General features: G+C 41.2%; 1 protein-coding gene across 1 annotated transcript in view; it reads right to left on the bottom strand.

Moving 5' to 3' along the window:
- sorcs3a (sortilin related VPS10 domain containing receptor 3a) overlaps window positions 1-20,148 on the bottom strand; it is a 255,954-nt gene that overhangs the window by 27,754 nt on the left and 208,052 nt on the right. Inside the window, exons 17-19 of the mRNA XM_026169671.2 lie at window positions 18,242-18,355; window positions 16,594-16,765; window positions 3,835-4,021 (exon numbers count right to left, since the gene is read on the bottom strand). Coding sequence (XP_026025456.1) covers window positions 3,835-4,021; window positions 16,594-16,765; window positions 18,242-18,355 — 473 coding nt within the window. The remainder of the gene's footprint in view (window positions 1-3,834; window positions 4,022-16,593; window positions 16,766-18,241; window positions 18,356-20,148) is intronic.

The raw sequence follows: 20,148 nt of genomic DNA, 5'->3' as shown, positions 1-20,148 counted from the left end.
TAATACCTTCTGGGTAATACTGCAAACCTCCCCACTAAGAACCTAATGGGACCTGACAGGGGTCTGGGATGGTTTACACTAATCGTAGAGATGAAGTTTGCTGCCATGGACAAATGTAATACACTGTTTTTATGGAAAAACTCCAACGAAAGGTTCGTGTAGTGCTCATTTCTCCGAGGCTTCTATTAGCGCTCATCCTGTTTAAGCAGAACTAATCTTTATCCCCAACTTCAGATGCTGCGTGTGTGTGTGTGTGTGTGTGTGTGTGTGTGTGTGTGTGTGTGTGTGTGTGTGTACTGTATCTTTGTATGAATGGGAGAAGGTGAGAGAATCGTTTGGTATTAAATATGCTCAGCTGAGAAATCGTTTGTAGTAGTTTTTGGCGTTTCTCCCTGAAAGCATCACCTACACTGTGAAATAAATCCAGCTGAAATTGTTCCTGTCAGAAATATATACATACAGCGCAGGCTGGCTGACTTTTAATTTAGGAGGTTAAATTAAAATTGACTGAAAACATGTAGTATTTAGAATGTTGGACTGTTTGTAAGTCATTAAAATGTAAAAAAAAATAATAAAGATATTGTTGGAAAAAAAAATTGACTGAAAAAAATCAGCAAAAATAACAGAGAGACAATTCAACACTTACAGAAAGCAGCTTGAATAATTTCCATGGAAAGTTAAAGTGATACACTGTTTTGTTGCTGTCTGAACAGAAGCTAGAAGGCATGACGATCCAGTAATTTGTTATTTGTGCTGCTGCGTAAAACCTGCTCCACTTTAAAAGTAATCCATTGTTGTGATGCCGTATCCTCAGATAACTGCCTATTAGCTGCAGTGGCCTTAAAAGCTCACTTCTCTGTTTGTTCCTCACAGTAAAACCTTGCATAAGCAAGTTTATTATGACCTTTTTCCCAAAACTTGTTTATCACAGCTGCTGTATTACAAACCCTGTATAGGTGAGCACAGTTCACTTGAAATGAGTTTAGCGTGGATCAACAGTGTGGTTGCCGTTCAGGTGAACGAATATACCACCTGGAGCTAAGTACCGTGAAATCCACATCTGAAAAAACATTTTACTGCTGATCAAAAAAATGCATTAAGTGACTTAATTTCATTTGATGTTTTTTTTATTGCTGATGTCCAAAAGGACTGCATCTGACCATCCATCTAAAGGCTTTCTCTCATTTATTTGAAGACAGGAAGCAGCGACTTTCTACAAAAATCCCTGCTATTGCCTGAAGGTCTCTCTTCCATCTCCAGTATAAATAGTGAGCAACACTACATCATTTATATGAACCAACAGTCATGTCCCAACATTACTGACTCTGACACAAACGTCTTCATGTCTTCAGAAAGTATTCTGGTCTTAAGTAGCAAAGCTAATGTTGGCTGGGTGGGTGATATCCAGGCGATCAACTCTTTTGTCTAAATAATTAAAAAAAGGAAAAACAAACAAATCACAGCAGATCCTCTTCCTCCATCACACCCTGTCCCAGCATCCTCCTCTGTCACACCAACCCTCTAAAGCCTCCTTCGCTACATCCCTGAATCTTCTCTGTGGTTTCCCTCTATTTCTCCTGCCCAAATTCAACATTTTTGTCCATCATATTCACAATCCCAGCTCTGCACATGTCCAAACCATCTCATCTCTCCATCTCAGTACCTCCAGCTCAGCCTCCCATGTTTTTCCCAGTGCTACCATCTCTAAACCATACTGACTGATGGCAGGTCATACTATCATCCTAAACCTTCCCTTTCATTCTTTTCTGATATCCTTCCTCTCACTCGTCTCCACCCACTCCACCCTGTCTGCACTCTCTTCTTCACCTCTCTCCTGTACGTTGCTTTCGACGGTCATCCATCTCCACTGTTGCAGTTGTCTCCCCATCATTCTCACGCATGTACATTCTCACATATCACATTGAGGTGACTGTTGTCCTTATTTGGCATTATATAAATAAAACTGAACCCTGGACAGGTCGCCAGTCTGTTGCAGGGCCAACACACAGGGACAGACAACCATTCGCACTCACATTCACACCTAGTGGCAATTTGGATTATCCAATTAACCTATCCCCACAAGCTGCATGTCTTTGGACTTGCAAATCAAATTGAATTATTCTGTCTTGCATCTACAGCCTTTAATTCCTCTTTACTCCAGAGCATACCTCCACCTCTCCAGGCTCCCTACTCTCACTACAGACCACAATGTCTTTGGCAAACATCAGAGTCCACAGAGACTCCTGCCTGACCTCATCTGTCAGCCTGTCCATCCCCACTGCAAACAAGCAGGGCTCAGAGCATCCCTGATGTAATCCCACCCCTACTTTGAACCCATCTGTCACTCACTGCACACCTCACCACCATCCCTCTGTTCTCATACATGTCCTGCAGCCCTTCACATACTCTGCGCTTTGCTCCTGACGTATTCATGCAGTACCACAGTTTCTCTCTTGGCACCCTGTCATACGCTTTCTCTTGATCTCCAAATACACAGTGAGGCTTTTCTGACGTCATCTACATTTGTTCATCAACACTCTCGAAACAAACATTGCATCTGCAGTGCTGTTTCTCAGCAGGAAGTTGGATTGCTGCTCACTAATCATCACCTCTCTTCTTAACCCTTTAATGTCCTTTGTATCATATTTGATACGAGTTTCTGAGATCTGTCTCTCTGATCAATACCTTCCATAATTTCAAAATGTTATTGACAAAACTCTTTGTTTGGTCTAAAACTAACATTGCTGTTAACAAAAAAGTTGCCAAAAATGCCCAATGTATCAAATGTGATACAACAAAGATATAATAAATACATAATGAAAATACATCTCAGAAAACATCTCAGTTCCAAAAAATCTAAATTTTCTGGCTATTATTTGATGGTTTGGATCTACAGGGTTGAGCTAGTATGACGGGCCCGTCGGGCTCTGTTTCACTCTTCTGTACCACCTTTAGAAGTCAGTCCAGCAACAGGCATTTGAAACACGAGCAAGACCGGGTACTTTTCTTTCAAAAGAGATGTTTAATGAAGGTTTAATTTAACATGGCGGGACTCGGTCAGAAACCTGTGTTGCTTCTGACTCCTCAACTACATAACCACATATTTACAGTGTGCCGGAAGCCCAAAATACCAAAAAGCACATTAGAATTTCTATATTCTTTTAACATAACAGTATTTGTGAATTTACATAAAATTATATTCTTAACAACAAAAATGTACATTTCTCTTTTTAACCCCTTTACCAGTGCCAATAAACTGACCCATCTTTAACAACTCTTTGCTACATCCTGGTGTAACCTTCTTTCAACCTTACTGTTCATGCTGGAGGGTGAAATCTGAACATTTTATCATCTTACCTAACACAACTTTAGTGGGTATGTGTGTGCATTGTACCAAATCAATAACAAAATATGAGCACGTCTGGGTCAGAATAAAACAGAGCTTTTAAAATGAGATTTTACAGACCGTTCAGTTTGTAAAGTCTCATTCTGTTCCTACATTATAAACATTCTCCTATCTTAACACACTGTATACAGACAGGAAACGCATCATTAACTGATGTTCATGGACGTAGTCATACACATCTGTGTTTATCAGTAATGCTTTGTGGCCTGAAAAGCAAACAAAGTATTAAAAGTCTACTAACACTCTGCTTCTGGGCACTAAGTTAACTGCTTTGAGTGCAAACTAAAAGTTGACTCAGATGACGGCATCGACAGTTTTGTCTCTTATGTCGATGAAACAGAGAGTGAACAGCAGCAGTCATCTTCTCAGAGAGGATTTCAGTTGAAAGCAACTGCACGCGTTGTGTTTGTGACAGTGTGGACACTTACATGTGACGTGCAGGTAGAGTGTCGTGGTGTCGTAACCGAGCGTGTTCTCTGCAAACGCCGTGACACGGAATATTCCGGCAGACTTGTAGACGTGCTTGATCCCTTCCTCGGTCCAGCTCAGATTGGAGTATGAAACTGCTGTGCCGTCACCAAAATCCAGCTGGATGTTGGTCCGCAGCGAGTCCCCCTGAAACACAGCACACCAGCGTTTCTTCAAGCTATAGACAAACACTTTTACTGAAATGAGTTTTGCAATGTGGCTGCTTTACAGGGAAGAGCTGCACTGAAGAGATGGAAAAACAGAAGCCACGACAATGTGAGTGATGCAGGCAGAGGTAACATTTCTAACACACGTGCCTCCTGTCAGGACCAAACCAGGGGATATTTCCCTTCCTAGGCAAACACATAAACCGCAACACTGTGGAGCCACTACAAGTTAGATACAACAGTGTGGCTTTAATCTGATTTTATCAAAACAAAGGCATCTTAAACCATACCTCAAACTTAAGGTGCATGAGCACACTGAGAGAAGCAGCATTTTGTTGACCAGACGCAAGAACGCAATTATGCAGCAGCATGGTGCAAAGTGCTAAAAGAGATTGTGAGACTAATAGCACAGAATGGTAACAAAGTATCAGCAGGTGAGGTTATTTGCGCTTTAACACTGACCAATCACATCCAATTCATGGCCGGGAAGCAGGCTGTGAGTGAGTCAGGAGAGTCTGCTTCCCTGAGGAGAGAAGGCTGGCATGGGGCGGATTCAACGAAAGCCAAATATAGCTCATTAATCTAAAGCACTTCAAGTATGCTTGTGAGGGCAAATTCAAAGTTCTAGGGGCTTACGTTTCAGTCTGTTCTGAAAGCACTTGTAAAGAACTTGTTTTTTGGTGAAGTCCTAGGTATAAAAGATGAAATGGAACAACTGACATTTTTATATTGTGCTGATTTAATGACCCCTCAAAGTTCTTTAAATTTTCATTTAAAGACAGTCCGTCTCTGTACACATTAAGTGCTTTAGCTCATACACATAGCCATCGATGTGAAGTAGATGATAATTAACCTACAATGCAAGTCTTTGAAGTTCGTGGAGGAAAGTCATGCAAACAAAAGGAACACACACAAACTTCATGCAGAAAGGCCCCACCCAGGGGACCAGGAGCCTTTCTGGTGAAGTACACAATGACCATGATGCCATTAGGATGAAGAAAAGGAGATGAGCTTCAATAATAATTATACATGAAATAAAAGTTTTAACAACCTACTAATAATCCAAATAAAAAACGGTGATTATGATTGACCGTGGACAATAGTCACATGATTGAATTTCACTATTTGCATAAATGAGGAGAGAAATGCTTGTTGCTGTGTGCTGCCATACGACACACCCAGTGGCTGAATGAATGGAAGTGCCCAGCATTTCTGGCAGCAAGATGTCAGCAGCAGATCCTGTAAAATCCCACAGATCAAGCTGACCAGCTGCACTCCTCAAGCCACCTCAGCGATGCTCCCACCAGGCTGTCTGGCACTGATGATCTGGCTGTTTGAAAAGTTGCTTCACATCTTTTCACCCAAACATGATGACTAAGAGAACTGATCCAATATCCACTAATCTGTAGACCTCGATATCTACTAACATGTCAATCAACAGTTTTGGTGCTGCCACAGCAAACGCCCGATCCCCTCTGAGCTTACGATTAGTCCTGGGCACGCTCAGGAAGAGCTGGTCTGCCCACCTGAGGGACCGCGAAGGTATGTATGGATGAAGAAGCTCAGAGAGGTACAGAGGGGCAGCATTGGACAAACATTTAAAAACAAATAAAAGCAGCTTAAAAAGGATCCTAAATTGCACGGGCAGCCAGTGAAGTGAATATAAAACTGGGTGATATGCTCGCATCTACGAGTGCCAGTTAAAAGACGTGCAGCGGCATTCTGAACTAGCTGCAGTCGAAAAGCAGAAGGTCGACTCACCCCATAATAATAATAATCCAGCCGTAATCCAGAAAGTGCTTAATTTTGGCCAGCTGCCTCAGATGAAAGAAACTAGACTGTACAACCGACCCGACCTGGCTTTCAAGCTTAAGTTCAGGATCCATTTTAAAACCCAGATTAACAATCTCTGGTTTACAAAATGATTTCAGGGTTTGCAAATCAACACACTGAACAGCAGTGGAGGCAGGTCTGAACACCATTACTTCAGTCTTAGAATCATTAAAACAAAGAAAGTTTAGCGCCAACCAGGACTTGACGTCCTCCAGACACGTTTGTAAAGATTTACAGACGACACATCTTTCTTTTTAAGAGGAACATAAATCTGGCAGTCATCTGCATAACAGTGAAAAGAGAGTCTGTGTCTCCTAAAAATTGAGCCCAAGGGAGGTAAATACAGTGAAAACAGGATGGGACCCAGAATGGAACCATGCGGTACTCCATGAGACAGCGGAGCACGGGAGGACTCACAGTTTCCTAAGTGAACTGAAAAGGTTTGATTTGTTAAGTAAGACCTGAACCATTTCAGAGCCACACCTGTTACACCGACACACTGCTCCAAATGCGAGATTAAAATTTCATCGTCTTCAGTGTCAAATGCAGCAGTTAAATCGAGTAAGATAAGAATGAGCCTTTCACCAGAATCACATGATAAAAATATATCATTAAAAATTCTTAAAAATGCTGATTCAGTGCTATGCATTGCTTTAAAACCAGATTGGAAAATCTCCTGAATATTTTGCGCATTCAAGTACGGGATCAATTGGTTACTTGCTACTTTTTCCAAGACTTTAGATAAAAAGGGCAGCTTAGATATTGGTCTAAAGTTTTCAACAGTGTTTGTATCTAGCCCAGGTTTCAGGCCTCACAGCACGGGCTTCATCGTTCAACCAGGGTTCAAACTTAGTCTTAGGATGCCTGATTTTTAGAGAGGCAACAATAGCCAAGGTATGAAACCAAGAACTGAGTTCCTCTACGTTTTGGAGTGTGTCAGGAATAGAGAACTGAGTGTAGTAGGTGGAGAACTGTGCTGCAGTGAAAGAATTTAACAAACGAGATGGCTGAACAGGGACATGCCCCCTGAATCCATTTCTAGACAAAGAGATGTCAAACAGAACCGGCATCAGAGAAAACAGGGTCAGAGACTTTCAGATTAAAAGCAGGCAATGCGTGCACTAAAACTAGATCGAGAGTGTGGCCACACTGTTGTGTGGGTGCAGAACATCGAACTAAATTAAAAGAATCAGTAAGATTCAAAAAGTCTTTAACCATGCGCTTTTCTAGACAGCACACGTGAATATTAAAATCCCTGACAATAAGAAAGGAGTCATATTTTATCGTGACTTCAGTCAGAAATGCAGCAAATTCCATTATAAAGTCCTTACTGTATTTTGGGGCCCTGTATATTATTTTGCACAGTACAGGGGGAGAACAGGCTATTTCAAATAGCAACAGCTCAAAACTGGAAAAATAAAATTTGAATGAAACCTGTTTACACCTGTAGCGATTTCTGAAGATGGTCGCAACTCCTCCACCTCGATCAGATGTGTGTTGGACATTAAAAGAGCAGCAGTCTGAAGGCAAAAGTTCTGGAATCACCAGCAGTTATCCACGTCTCAGTTAGGCAGAGGTTGACCTCAACAAAACACTGTTTCAGGTATGTTTGAGAGCTGTCAGCCTTTCTTTAGCTTCTTCTGCAACACCTGCCCGATGTTTAAACACCACCTTCTATTTCCAAACCTGAAACGGATTCATGAGCATTCAAACAAAACAAGTTCAGTCAGGAAATCCAGTGTGATTTGTGATCTTAGTTCACAAGAGATGGAAGATAATTTTCAACTAGTTTACGTGTTCTTAACTTAAACACTAACTATGCCTTTTTATACAGATATACTTTATATAACTTAAGTCGACAGCAAGATTACAAGGTTGCTCATCTTTGCATTGTTGGCACAAAACAGCTTTATAGTACCTAAAAAGGACAGGACAGTCACTATATTGTGTCTGTTTACTTCCAAGTATTACTTCTAATGACACAGTTTCACAAATGTTCTTTGAATCATTTCTCTCAGATTAAGCACTAGTGTTTACTCTCTTCATGTCACTGCTTCCTAAAGCTTTGTCTGACCAGTTAAGCAGAAAGACTAGTTTTACCAAACAATAATTGATGCTCTTTAATTTGCTCAAATTTAGCAAATAAAGAATTCATTTGCAGAGCAAACACATAAACATTCTGCTATTAAAGGTTGAAAAAAGCTCTTCGAAGCATCTTTGCAGGCGGATGATTTGTTGCAAGTTAACTCAAGAATGAAATGACTTCAAAGTTTTATTTATTAATATATTAATCATATTGAATTGTATAAAAGTGCTGTATATAAATTATTTTCATTGCTTTGTGGCACGTGCAGCAGAAGAGGAGAAAAATTAATTTTGTATGCACATGTGAGTTTGTGTTGTGATCCCGCCGTGTTTGCCTTTGCAGGATGTGCGATCCTTCCGCTGCCTGCACGGTTTCCTCTGAGAATCACATCTGGCACCGTCGGTGGATAAACACACAGCGCAAGTGTTGGTGGCTCCAGCTGCCACGGCGACCAAACCTGAACTCATCCTCTCAGGCCTGTGAAGTCAAACTCCCAGCCTCCCCTTGGCACACTGTAGCACAATACAACTGGGATCTTAATTTGTAACACTGCATTAGCATGCCAGCTCTGCCAAAACTCACATTAGAACCAAATAAATTCATTGTTCTCTTTCCTGCTCCTTTGCTCTTTCCATCCCTCTCTACCAGTCACTCCTTTGTGTGCTTGCGTGTGTTCAAACACAGGAGGTTTGGTGGGCTTTGGGGCATTTTTCATGTCACTCTGTCTGGAAAATGAAATCTGTGATAAGTGGCTGGAGAGAATAGAGAAAAGCTAAGAACAGGGTTTGACAGCACGGGTATTGTTTCCAAGTGTAATGAGCTGGCATGCAAACAAGACTCGAGCTCGGTGGTGCTGATGTCACTCAGCTCTTCTCGGCGTCTGCTGGCCATTCTGTTCACGCTCCTCGCTGTATCAGCCACAGCGGGATTCACTAATCTGCATGAGAGCGATGCTGACCCGTCTCTCTAAATGTCACTCTTTGTGTTCGTGTATCTCTCAGGGTTGAGCAAATCCAAACACATCATGGCTGGAACCCTGAGACTGGGTTTGCACTGAAACAGCTGCTGTATGTGGACAGGGGTTTGGATACATGAGACCGGCATTTGTTCAGGTGTGTGTCAGACCTGAATCTACAGTATCAGCGTGCTGTGTGACAATAAAAGCTGTGAAGCGTTTTGGAACATCGCCCAGGCTATTTCTGACAGCAGAGTGCACGTCATGTTCCTCCTACAGTGGATTCATGTTTGCACTGTAATAATAAGACTGGACAAATTCTAAAAATGCCAGTTAAATAGAAAATATTGCTAAACTGATTACAGCAGGGACGACTGCGAGGAGCGATAGAGTTTTACATTACAAACAGAGCTGTGAGGTGACAGGTGTCACTCCAAAGCTCCAAGAATCCTTTCAGGTTTGTTTTGGTTTCACAAAGCACCAAATGTATAAAATGTTATTTAAATAAATAAAACTGGTAAAGACTAAACAAAGGAACAGTAGCATCGTAGCATCATTCCAGAAAAAATGATTCATTCATTTTAGTCCTGAAATACAATCTGAAAGTGATGCTACTAATAAATCCAGCTGCTATTTGTGTAAGCAACCTTAAAATCAATCTGTATAGACGATGTTAATGGAAATCATTTGGTAATGACGGTAATGCATAACATGCTCTTAGCGTGGGCGTTGCAGAAACTACTAATAATGCGAGCGATCGGTTATTTCTTCATGTGCTCTTTGTTTCACAGTAACGATAACTAAAAGCATTAAAGTGCACAACAATCAGTCCAATCACTGATGCCGAGTGATGGATGTCATGCATATTGTGTCTGCTTGTGAGAGGTCCGAATACGAGCAAGAACAAGTCATCATGATCTTCTCTTAGTCTGAATTAAATTAACTCTACACAGGAAGACAATGTGTTCGTGTTGTTTTTGTGTAAAACACTATTAGAGCAACTGAAATGAATAATTTATTTACTATAACAACAGCAACTTCTTCTGCTGCCCCCAAGTGGTTAGAAAAAATAAAAAATAAAACAAAAACAGTGAATGCAGGTTTATTTACCATATTAATATTTTACATATTTATACGTATGGAGATCATTACACAGATTGTTGTTGAATGTGTATTTTTTGATACTAGCTAAACAAGTCAGGGCAAGTACTCCAATTGTTGTGACTACACAGAGCTTCAGAATGAGCACTGCAGTTAATATTTTAGCTGGAAATCCTCAGTAGTCGTGGCTGTCATGTTCGATATTCACAATGTTTGTTGGCAGGAGATTCATCTGGCTTTTCCACTGGGGCAGAAATGGATTTTGCAAAAAGATAACATGAGCGAGAACAACCGTAGAACATTTTCTCCCAAATGTGACACGATTGTGAAACAGAGAAGTGGCTGATAAAAATTCAGACTGACAAAACAAGTGTTAGGCAGATCACAAGGAGATTATATTAACCCAGAAGGAAACACAGTGTGATCACTGAAAGCCACTTTTGGTGAGAATTGAACTTTTTGTAATGTAGTGATGGATACATCAATACAGTAACCAAGGACGAAACTAAAACTTTATATCAAGCTGACACAGAGTTTCAAGTTTTTATATCTTATGGGGGCAATTAGAAAGCTGCAACACAACCTAAGCAGTTAAAGGAAACAATGAAACTGAAAACAGTGGCTCTCTAACGCATGCTGTCACCAATCTGTCCTCTCCAACTTAAGCACAGAGCTGGCAAAGCCTGGGTCGGAAAACTGAAGCCAAATCTGATTCATGACAGCAACCAGGAGGGATGGCAGTTTATCCAGTCAGTCCTCACTTTGTGCCGCCATCTGATATAATCTGCCACACTATGTTTTATAAATCTAATCAGTCAAAAAGAACCCAGTTCCAAAAATATCGTGTAAAATGCACTGATTTGTAAAACTCATAAATCCACATTTTATTGCCAATAGAACAGAAAATATATCAAATGATTAAAGTGAGACATTTTACTATTTTATGAAAAATATTAGCTCGTTCTGAATTTGATGGCAGCAACACGTCTCAAAAACGTTGGGAAAGGGTCAACAAAAGGCTCAGAAAGTAAGTGGTACTTTGCTGGATGAACGTTTCACAACTAATTAGATTAGCTGGCAACAGCTTAGTAACTAGACTGGGTATGAAGAGAACACATTAGACTGTTTCTCAGAAGCAAAGATGGAAGGAAGCAACAAACTGCATCTAAAAAGGATGGAACAATTTCAGACCAGTGTTCCTTAGTATAAAACTATTTGGATATCTCATCGTTTTCAGAGAATCTCTGGAAATCTGTCTGTAAGGGACAAGGTTGAAAATCAATATTGGATGCCTGTGATCTTGATGCCCTCGGGGGGGGCACATGGAAATCACTGCATGGGCTCGGGAGCACTTCCACAAATCCTTTCCTGTGAACAAATTCACTGTGCCATCCACAAATGCAGGTTAAAGGTCCATCATGCAATGAAGAAGCCCTATGTGAACATGAGCCAGAAATACTGCCAACTTCTCTGGGCCAAAGCTCATTTAAAACGAACTGAGGAAAAGTGGAAAACTGCTCTGTGGTCAGACAAATTGAAATGTATGATTCCTTTTGGAAAACATGGAAGCCACAGGCTCCAGACTCGAGTAGAGAGGGGCCATCTGGCTTGCTATGAGTGGTAGTTCATAAGGCTGCATCTCTGATGGTATGAGTGCATCACTGCCTATGGAACGGACATCTTGCACATCTGGAAAGGTATCATCAATGCTAAAAGGTTTTAGAGCAACATGTGATCCTGTCTGTGAAACCTCTTTTTTGGGAAGTATTATACCTCATACTGCGTCTATTCCAGCAGCATGGCTTTGTAGCTGTGTAAGCATCTGGGTGCTGAACTGGCCAGCCTGCAGTCATTTCAGTTCAATTCAATTTTATTTATCCAGCGCCAAATCACAACAACAGTTGTCTCAAGGCGCTTTATATTGTAAGGTAGCCCCTACAATAACACATACAGAGAAGAACCCAACAATCATATGATCCCCTATGAGCAAGCACTTTGGCGACAGTGGGAAGGAAAAACTCCCTTTTAACTGGAAGAAACCTGCAGCAGAACCAGGCTCAGGGAGGGGCGGGGCCATCTGCTGTGACCGTTTGGGGTGAGAGAAGGAAGACAGGATAAAGACATGCTGTGGAGTCCAGACCCCTAACCAGCTGAAAACATCTGGAGCACCATGAAACCAAAAGCAGCAGCTGGAATCATCGGACTAAAAAAAGTGCTGAGTTTTTGAAGGTTTGAGTGAAGGTATGTAGACTGTTGTTTGTGATTGTGTGGGTGAAGGCCCATAAATGTCCAGCCTTTTCAGAAGATGGTAATCAATGAGATCGCTGCAGATAGAAATTGTTTATTTTCGAACAACACAGTGGACAAAAAATTAGACATAGCTTCCACGTCTGACAAGGGAAGCCAATTCAATACAACCTTAAACCTGCATTCTTCCTAATGGCCAACAGAGGGAGACTTCCCTGGTTGCAAGAAGACTGTCACTTGTTCTAGTCCTCACTGAATGCAACATAATGATTATCTGCAATGATCCTAATTAGAGTCAAACAGGAGGATGAAATAGTGTATCCTTTAGGGCAGCCCTAGTTTGTGGGTTTAAAGTATTCACGTGGGGATTTTTAATAAATAACTGACTAATAATTAATTAATTAAAGATATTTTTAGATCAGGCTGACCTGAAATGTGTCAAAAAGTAAAAATAGCTCTTAAGTGGCCTGTTTAATGTTAATCTTCATATCCCAGTTAAAATGAGCTTTGTACCTGCTGCATTTAGCATGATGTTGCTGCTGCCAAGTGCAATTTGTGTCAAACTCCTGCAGTTCTCTAAGAATCGTCCTCCGTAATAATAATTAGAATGCACACAGTACCCACTTATCTCAAAGTCAGGACAATGTGAGCTGTTTTTTGTTTTTTAACAAATCTTAAACAATCCTTCATGAACAGTTTAAGAACAAAAAAATCACTCTGCTAACAGCTGACAACTCAACATAGTTACTGCGACGTGTAGACGGCTGCCTAAACAATGCAAAATCAGAAGCGATGTGGATCTGATCATCCACCCAAACATGTTGATTATTTAGTTCTTTCTAACCGTCTTTTTAAATATGGATATGAGCCACAGGGTCTTCTCCCATTTAAAATTGTATGCCATTTGCTCTTCCCAAGAAATACAGCCATCGCAAGCTTCATGAATATAAATTAAACTTTGAATTCATCTTGAGAATTTTCTCAAATAGGGCTGATGCCACAAGGATTCTTTACCCCCGCGCTTCTCTTCTTCTCTTTTATCGCATCGTTCTGCCACCCACGTCCCTTCCTGTCCCCCTCCTCTTTCCATCACAGAAATCCACTCTTTATGAAAGAAAACAGGCGTCCATTCCTCAACTTATCACGCAGTAATATGACAACTGGGGCCGGACCCCGGGGGACGCGCACTTACCTTGAGCTGTTCCCGCTGTGGCAGGAAAACACTCCAGTTGCTAACGCCGTAAAGCCTGCAGTTATTATCCACAGACCATATACTGCCTGAGACACATGTGAGGCAGTTTCCTCGTGACCAGCCAGTGTGGCAGACCTGGCTCTGAACACAACAGCTCTCGCTCACTAACAGGGTCTCCGGTGAGGTCCTTTGTGTCTGCCTCTGACTCAGAAGTCTTACGCTGCACGGGAGGTTTGGAGGGATTTGACTATTAAACCTCAGAGTGTTTAGAATTCAGTTACATTCCTAGAAAGTACTTCAGGATTTGTGCTTCGGGTTTCAGGGAAGCACGATAGTAAGTGAACAAACCCGCCTACAGTGAAGCTGGTCCTACTGCTTGCTAGGAAGTAATAAAAACACCAGTTTACTTTATGTGTCCTGACATCATAAAATATTATTTGGACACGAGTTTTAAATAGCAACACAAGAAATCACTGATGCATCCAGCTGTTCAGCACAACCATTCAACATAGTTTAGTTCACCAGTGGACGAGGAACTGTGTCGTCAGTGCGATTATGATGCTGGGTTTCCCAAGTCACATGTACCAAATGATCCCACAATATGGAATTCCATATGATTCACAATTCACCGGGTGTCTAGTGCCACTATTTGTAAATCCAGGCATTGTAAGCACATTTAGGCTAAAAAGAAAACTGACATTGTTGTGTTGTATACCAGCGGCCCCCAACCCCCGGGCCACGGACTGGTTATCGTTAACTCTGTTTCCCCCGGGTCTTTTCTCGTGTTGTAGTCGTGTCTTATCTTGAAAGAAATGTTTGCGCGTTACCATAGCGACCAGAGAGCATTAAGGGGCAGAGAGGAGGATGTTACTCTCAGTGTTGTTGGTGCATTTCAGGAGGACGCTCCTAATAAAGTTACACAGTGAATTTGCATTTATTATTATTGTTACGGCCCTGGCAGGGCCTCCTCCTGAAGGTGCCTGTGTGGGCGTGTCCCACTCCTCTTCTGCTGGAGGTGCCGCCTTTCCCTTTTACACAGCTGACTCACATCAGTAATTAAAAGTATTTAAGCCCAGGGAAAGGTGAGCTCTGGGCCAGAGTGTCATTAGTGTGGTTACAGCTAGTTAGCTGAGTGTTTGCGGTGTTTGCAGCTAGTGAGCTGCACTCTTTTTGACTTTGTACTTATTGACTAACGCTTGAGTTTTGTTTGTTTCTTTAAATGGTGATAGCGGCTTGTCTGTCTCCTTTAGTTAGTATTAATAAAAACTCTGTAGTTTAACCCTTTTGCCTCCTTGACTCCTTTTTCTGACCCGGACACTTTTTGTTACTTCCCCCGCACCGCCTGGACCCCTCAGGGGAACGTAACAATTATATTTACAGAATACCACAGTTTTTGTCTCGGTCGTTTCATTTTATTTTGTTGTATTTATCCGCGACACCTTAAAGGCCGGTCCATGAAAATATTGTCAGACATTAAACCGGTCCGTGGTGCAAAAAAGGTCGGGGGCCGCTGGTCTACACCACTGCAGCTGAAGTTAAAAGCACAACTGAAGGCTCAGTGTGTGAGTTTAAGAGTGTTAGCATTGTCACCAAGTCATATGATAAAGTTACTCTATAAAAATACACAGTCATGGTTGAAGTATACCCAATAATTCCACATTTAGTAGCAATAACTTGAAATAATCTTTATTCTACTCCTTTGTGCAGTAAATTCTGAACACTTTAAAACATTACTTCAGTTCATTGAGATTTGCAGGCACTCATTTATGTGCAGCTCTCTTAAGGTCCTGCCACAGCAGATTGCCTCCCATTTAACTCGTGAATACTGCATAGTTCATGGGCTCAACTCAGTGACTGAAAGGTACCCGGGTCCTGTGGTTACAAAACAAGCCCAAATCACCCGCCCGCCATGGCTGCAATCACAGTTAGTATGAGGTGCTTGTGCTGATATGCTGTGTTTGTCATGGCCAAACACGTTAGCTGCCATGTACTCTTTAGAGAAGAAGCTTTCTCAACCCTTCCAAACAAGCCACACTCACTCAGTATTCTTCTAATTGCACTTTCTTAAACTTCAACATTTAATATAATCGAGTCTTTTGAATTTCTCTGATTATAATACAATATGACCTTGGGGTGAATTCTCAGAGACCTTTGTTCCAGGAAAGATTGTGGCGTTGTCTAAGTGCAGGGAGTGTACTTAGTTTTTCACACCATGTCAGTTAGAGTCCTCTAAATAATTCACTAAACTTTTTCATTACTGTATATATAATTTTGGAAATCAATGATTTAATTTAAAAAACAAACAAACAAGAAAAACAATGAATTTAAAATTTTATGTAAGTTGATATGTAGACAAATCGAGAGAGCAAATAATAGATGTGGTTCAAAACAAAAGAATCACTGTAGTATGAGATGTGTTCAATATACAACATTATGAAACTTTGAATTTACAGTTTCAATAAAAAAACTTTGATTTGCATCCCTCCCTGCAGCACTGCTGCAGCTCACTTCCTGTTTAAACATATCTGGTTGTTTCTGGATAATAATTCTGCATTGTTTTGTATTTTTTAGCATTTTTGTGGTGAGCAAGTAGCAACACTGTCAGCACAGCGTTGCTTTTTAAATCTTTACCGGAGCTCTCTCTAAAGGTCTTCCTTTACTGACCTTTATTGGATTCTTATGATAATCAGACTTTTTATTTCAATTTAGCATCGGTTTTTTCCAAGCAATCTTACACCACCCATTCACAGACAGAACTGCCAGTTAAAGTGGGTGTCATACAGGCAACCAAACTGAATACGATATCGAACTGTGCAATCAACATTCACTTCATAATAATGAGTTCAAACATATAGCGTGCATATTGCCTACCTAATTAAAGAAGAACAAGATAATTTATATAAAGTTGTGAAGAAAGTGGAACATTTTATCCCTTATATGGTCCAAAGCACAGATACAAATTCATTATAACTGCAACTTCAAAAGATATTAAGTATCCAGAACAGTTCACATGAATGTGTTTTTCTGCCCCCTGGTGGCCAGAATTCTGTTATTGCAGCTTTAAGCAAAAACTGAGGTAAATAAATTAGCGTTGAAGTTGACAGGTCTGTAGCTAAATGTAGATGTATTTGTTCTCACCTCATCCAAATGCACCATGAAGGTGACATTGCTGCCCAGGCTGGCAGTGAGTTTGCCATCTTTGGTGGTCAGCAAGAGTCCTTTCGGGGGTCTGTTGGGACACTGCTGCTTTCTGGGTGTGTACAATTCCTTCACTCCTTTCGTGCAGTTGTTCAGCACCACTTTGCGGTACCTTGGGAAAGAAAAGTATTTTATCCCTCTATGCTGCACGAGCTTTACAGAGAATTTTGTTGAACTAAACAGAGCACAGCTGTTGTGTCTGAACAGGCTCCCAGACAGGATGACAACTGACAACACAAGCTGTGTCAAAGGCTGAGACACCATGGAAGCTTAATCATAGTGGCAGTGAATAAAACACTCCCACTGTGATTAAGCTTTGCAAGGTGTCGGTCCCCGGGGCGCCTCCAAACTAACAAAAAGGTCACATCTCTGTGACATAACAAAGAAAAATGGATTGTAATGGAAAATGTAAGATCACGTCAAAAATGCAAATATACGACTTTTCCCAATTGAAGTATTTGAACATGAACAGGATATATTGCAGTGGTTTTCCATTTAAGGATCTGCCAAATTACTACCCTGGTCTCAATCATCAATTGACCAGATATGGTCAGTATTCACTGATTGATTGGTGGCGTTTAGTAACCTCACACAATAACTGTGAAACATCCTTCTTCTTTCAGTGCAGTGGATTATCCGCCTTGATCTCACCCTGTCTCTTGCATCCTCTTTTGTCGATCCAACTCTCTCCATATTCTCCTTCAATACATCAATGTCTCTTCTCCGAGGCCTTCCTCTTTTCATTCTGCCTCGCAGCTTCAATTTCAAAATCCTTTGTCCAGTATATCCACTAGTCGTCCTCTGTACATGTCCAGAGGATGTTTACGGTCAGTGGTTTTTTTGAATTAAAGAATAAAACAATCTTCTTCTGGGAGAGAAAGTGTACGAGCAGTAAAACCGACCCGTGCTTCACTGACCTCAAAGGTTTTGCTGCTATAACCTAAATTATCGTGTTCTAGCTGCAGATCTGATAGTGCCTTTCTTTGTCTCTCTTTATAGTTTTAATAAAATCACCTTTTGGAAAATGAGGAGAAATTCCCTTTGCAGTTATCCTCTAAAATGACAGAGAGTGGACCCCAAACTCACCAACAGTTTATGACCTGTGACGAACATGACCCCGATAAACAGCTTCATCTATTAAAGCTGCATAGTCCCAAATTAAAACAGCAACAGAAAACAGAGACAAGAAGTCATTAGAAACCAACTGACTGACATGTAACAAGACATAAAACATTTCGAATAAAGCACCTGTGAAATATAATGAATGGTTTGCCTCTGGGTCCTGTGAGCACCAGAGTTGGTAGGATTAAGGTTAATGTTACTGATTTCAAAGCTCTTTCCTGGACATGTTTATGAGGATAAGCCGAAGCTTAAATCCCCACATTGGGACCAGATTGTGAACATCGGCTTTCTGCTCCACTGATCATATTAAATCTATGATCCCTATCTGATATGAAAACACATCCCACTGTGGAAAAGTCCTCTGCAAAGACCTGTTTGTTCACAAAAACATTTTACATAAATGTGCGCAGCATACTGTACTATATTCTTTTAAATGTGAATTAGTACTAAATCCCACAGTGCTTACCCCGTGCTGTTGAAATAGTTCTGGCCTTGGCTGCAGCTCCTGGACACGGTGGAAGGATTGAACCAGAAGGCTGGCTTGCAGTTCCCGTCGCTGCCGCGCTCGTATCCATAATCACTGTTACACAACAAAGAACATCCACACGGTACCTGATCAATATCAGCATGTGAAAAGGGACTTATTGTCCTGCAGTGTGTTCCCCATTTACATCTTATCTCTGTTCATAGCTGGTGACCAGGGGCCTGTCTGACACAGAGACGCATCATTATTAAGTATTGATTAAAGCTGCTGCTGCTCACGAATGTACCACAGCAGTGTGAATCTGTGGGTGTGGAAACACGATGTGCAGGCAAAGGTTTGCCACCGTCTTTAAGGATGACTGACTCTCAAGTTGCCTGTCAATGTTCCCAGTCAGGACATGATTTACATGTAACAAAGCAAAGTAAGCAAGTGTCCACTCTAATAATGCTCACGACATTGATTTATTAATTAGTTAGCAATGCAGAACAAATAAACAAAACTAACAAGCCTGTCGCTGACTAGTCCAGTATGAATGTGTGATTACAACAGTGTGAACTTCTCATTAGCGAGCTGCCAAGATTGATTGGATACACAGGCGCATGTTGGCAAACAGGTAAAAGGTCGGCACAGAGTACAGCCTAGGACAAAGGATGTGCTTTATGTTCAGAATAACACTTTTGCAGTCAACAAAATAACCATGTAATGCATCTTAATACATGTGTAATAATGAGAAGGTCAAAGCCACTTTCATAGTGGCGCATGGAGCCAGGGGCCGATTAGCTTAACTTAACTGGAGCGGAGGAGGCCGAGGTAGGGGAAATTACATTGGCTCTGCCTAATGTTTTAAAACAGCATAATCCTGTTAAGCCTAAATAACTCCCAGTATTACCATTTACATGTTCAAGATCCACCATAGCTAGGCGCTGGGGGACAGAAGTCGGGTCATCTTTCTATAGCCACCAGTGGGCAAGACTTGGACTTAAGTAAGACCAGATGTCCACTGTGCAAGTTTTAGTATATATATAAGGCTACGTTCACACTGCAGGTCTTAATGCTCAACTCCGATTTTTTGATCAAATCCGATTTTTTTGTCTGCTCGTTCACACTACAAATAAAATGCGACAGCAAACGCGCTCTAGTGTGAACCAAAGCAGCCGCATGCACAAAAGAAGACGTCACACACAACGCGCTCTGTTTAGACCCAGAGCAACAGTATCGTTTGACTAATGGGCCTTTACTCATTCACTGCCATTGACGTCTATAGCCGTCAATTGCAGTGAATGAGTCAATGGATTTAACTCATTCACTGCCAATGGCTGGCAGTGAATGAGTTAATATAAAGACTTCGGATTTTACGTTTCCCAATTTTTGCTTTAAGTTATTTTGTTATTTACATAATAATGTAAATAACCTAATAATGATCCTTATTGCTGTTTTAGAGAAGCGGTGCTTCAAAGGATAGCTGCAGATTTCTGTCAGAATCTGCAGATTATGCAGTACAAAGAAAATGTTCACGTTGTCTTCCCAACAGTTTCACTGACATCTACACTGGATGGCCAGGAGGCGTTCGCGATGTCTTCTCTGGCGCTGATAATCGACGTCTGTCTTGTGTCGGTGACGTAAAAGACGGATTTAATGCGACATAACCATCAAACAGCAGTCGCTTTCTGAAACATCGGATATGTATCGGATTCAGTACCACATACGAAAGTGACCCAGATCGGATTAGAAAATATCGGATTTGTGCCGTTCACACTGTCACACCATGATCGGATATGGGTCGCACAGGGTCAAAAACATCGGATTTGATGCGCTTTCGCCTGCAGTGTGAACGCAGCCTTAGTCTATCCTGACCTTGGTAAACACTTTCCCAATGAGTTCATGAGCTC

This window comes from Astatotilapia calliptera, chromosome 6 (assembly GCF_964374335.1).
Source record: "Astatotilapia calliptera chromosome 6, fAstCal68.1, whole genome shotgun sequence".
Lineage (NCBI taxonomy): Eukaryota > Metazoa > Chordata > Actinopteri > Cichliformes > Cichlidae > Astatotilapia > Astatotilapia calliptera.
The sequence above is the reverse complement of the archived record's forward strand: the minus strand, read 5'-3'. Positions and strand labels throughout refer to the sequence as shown.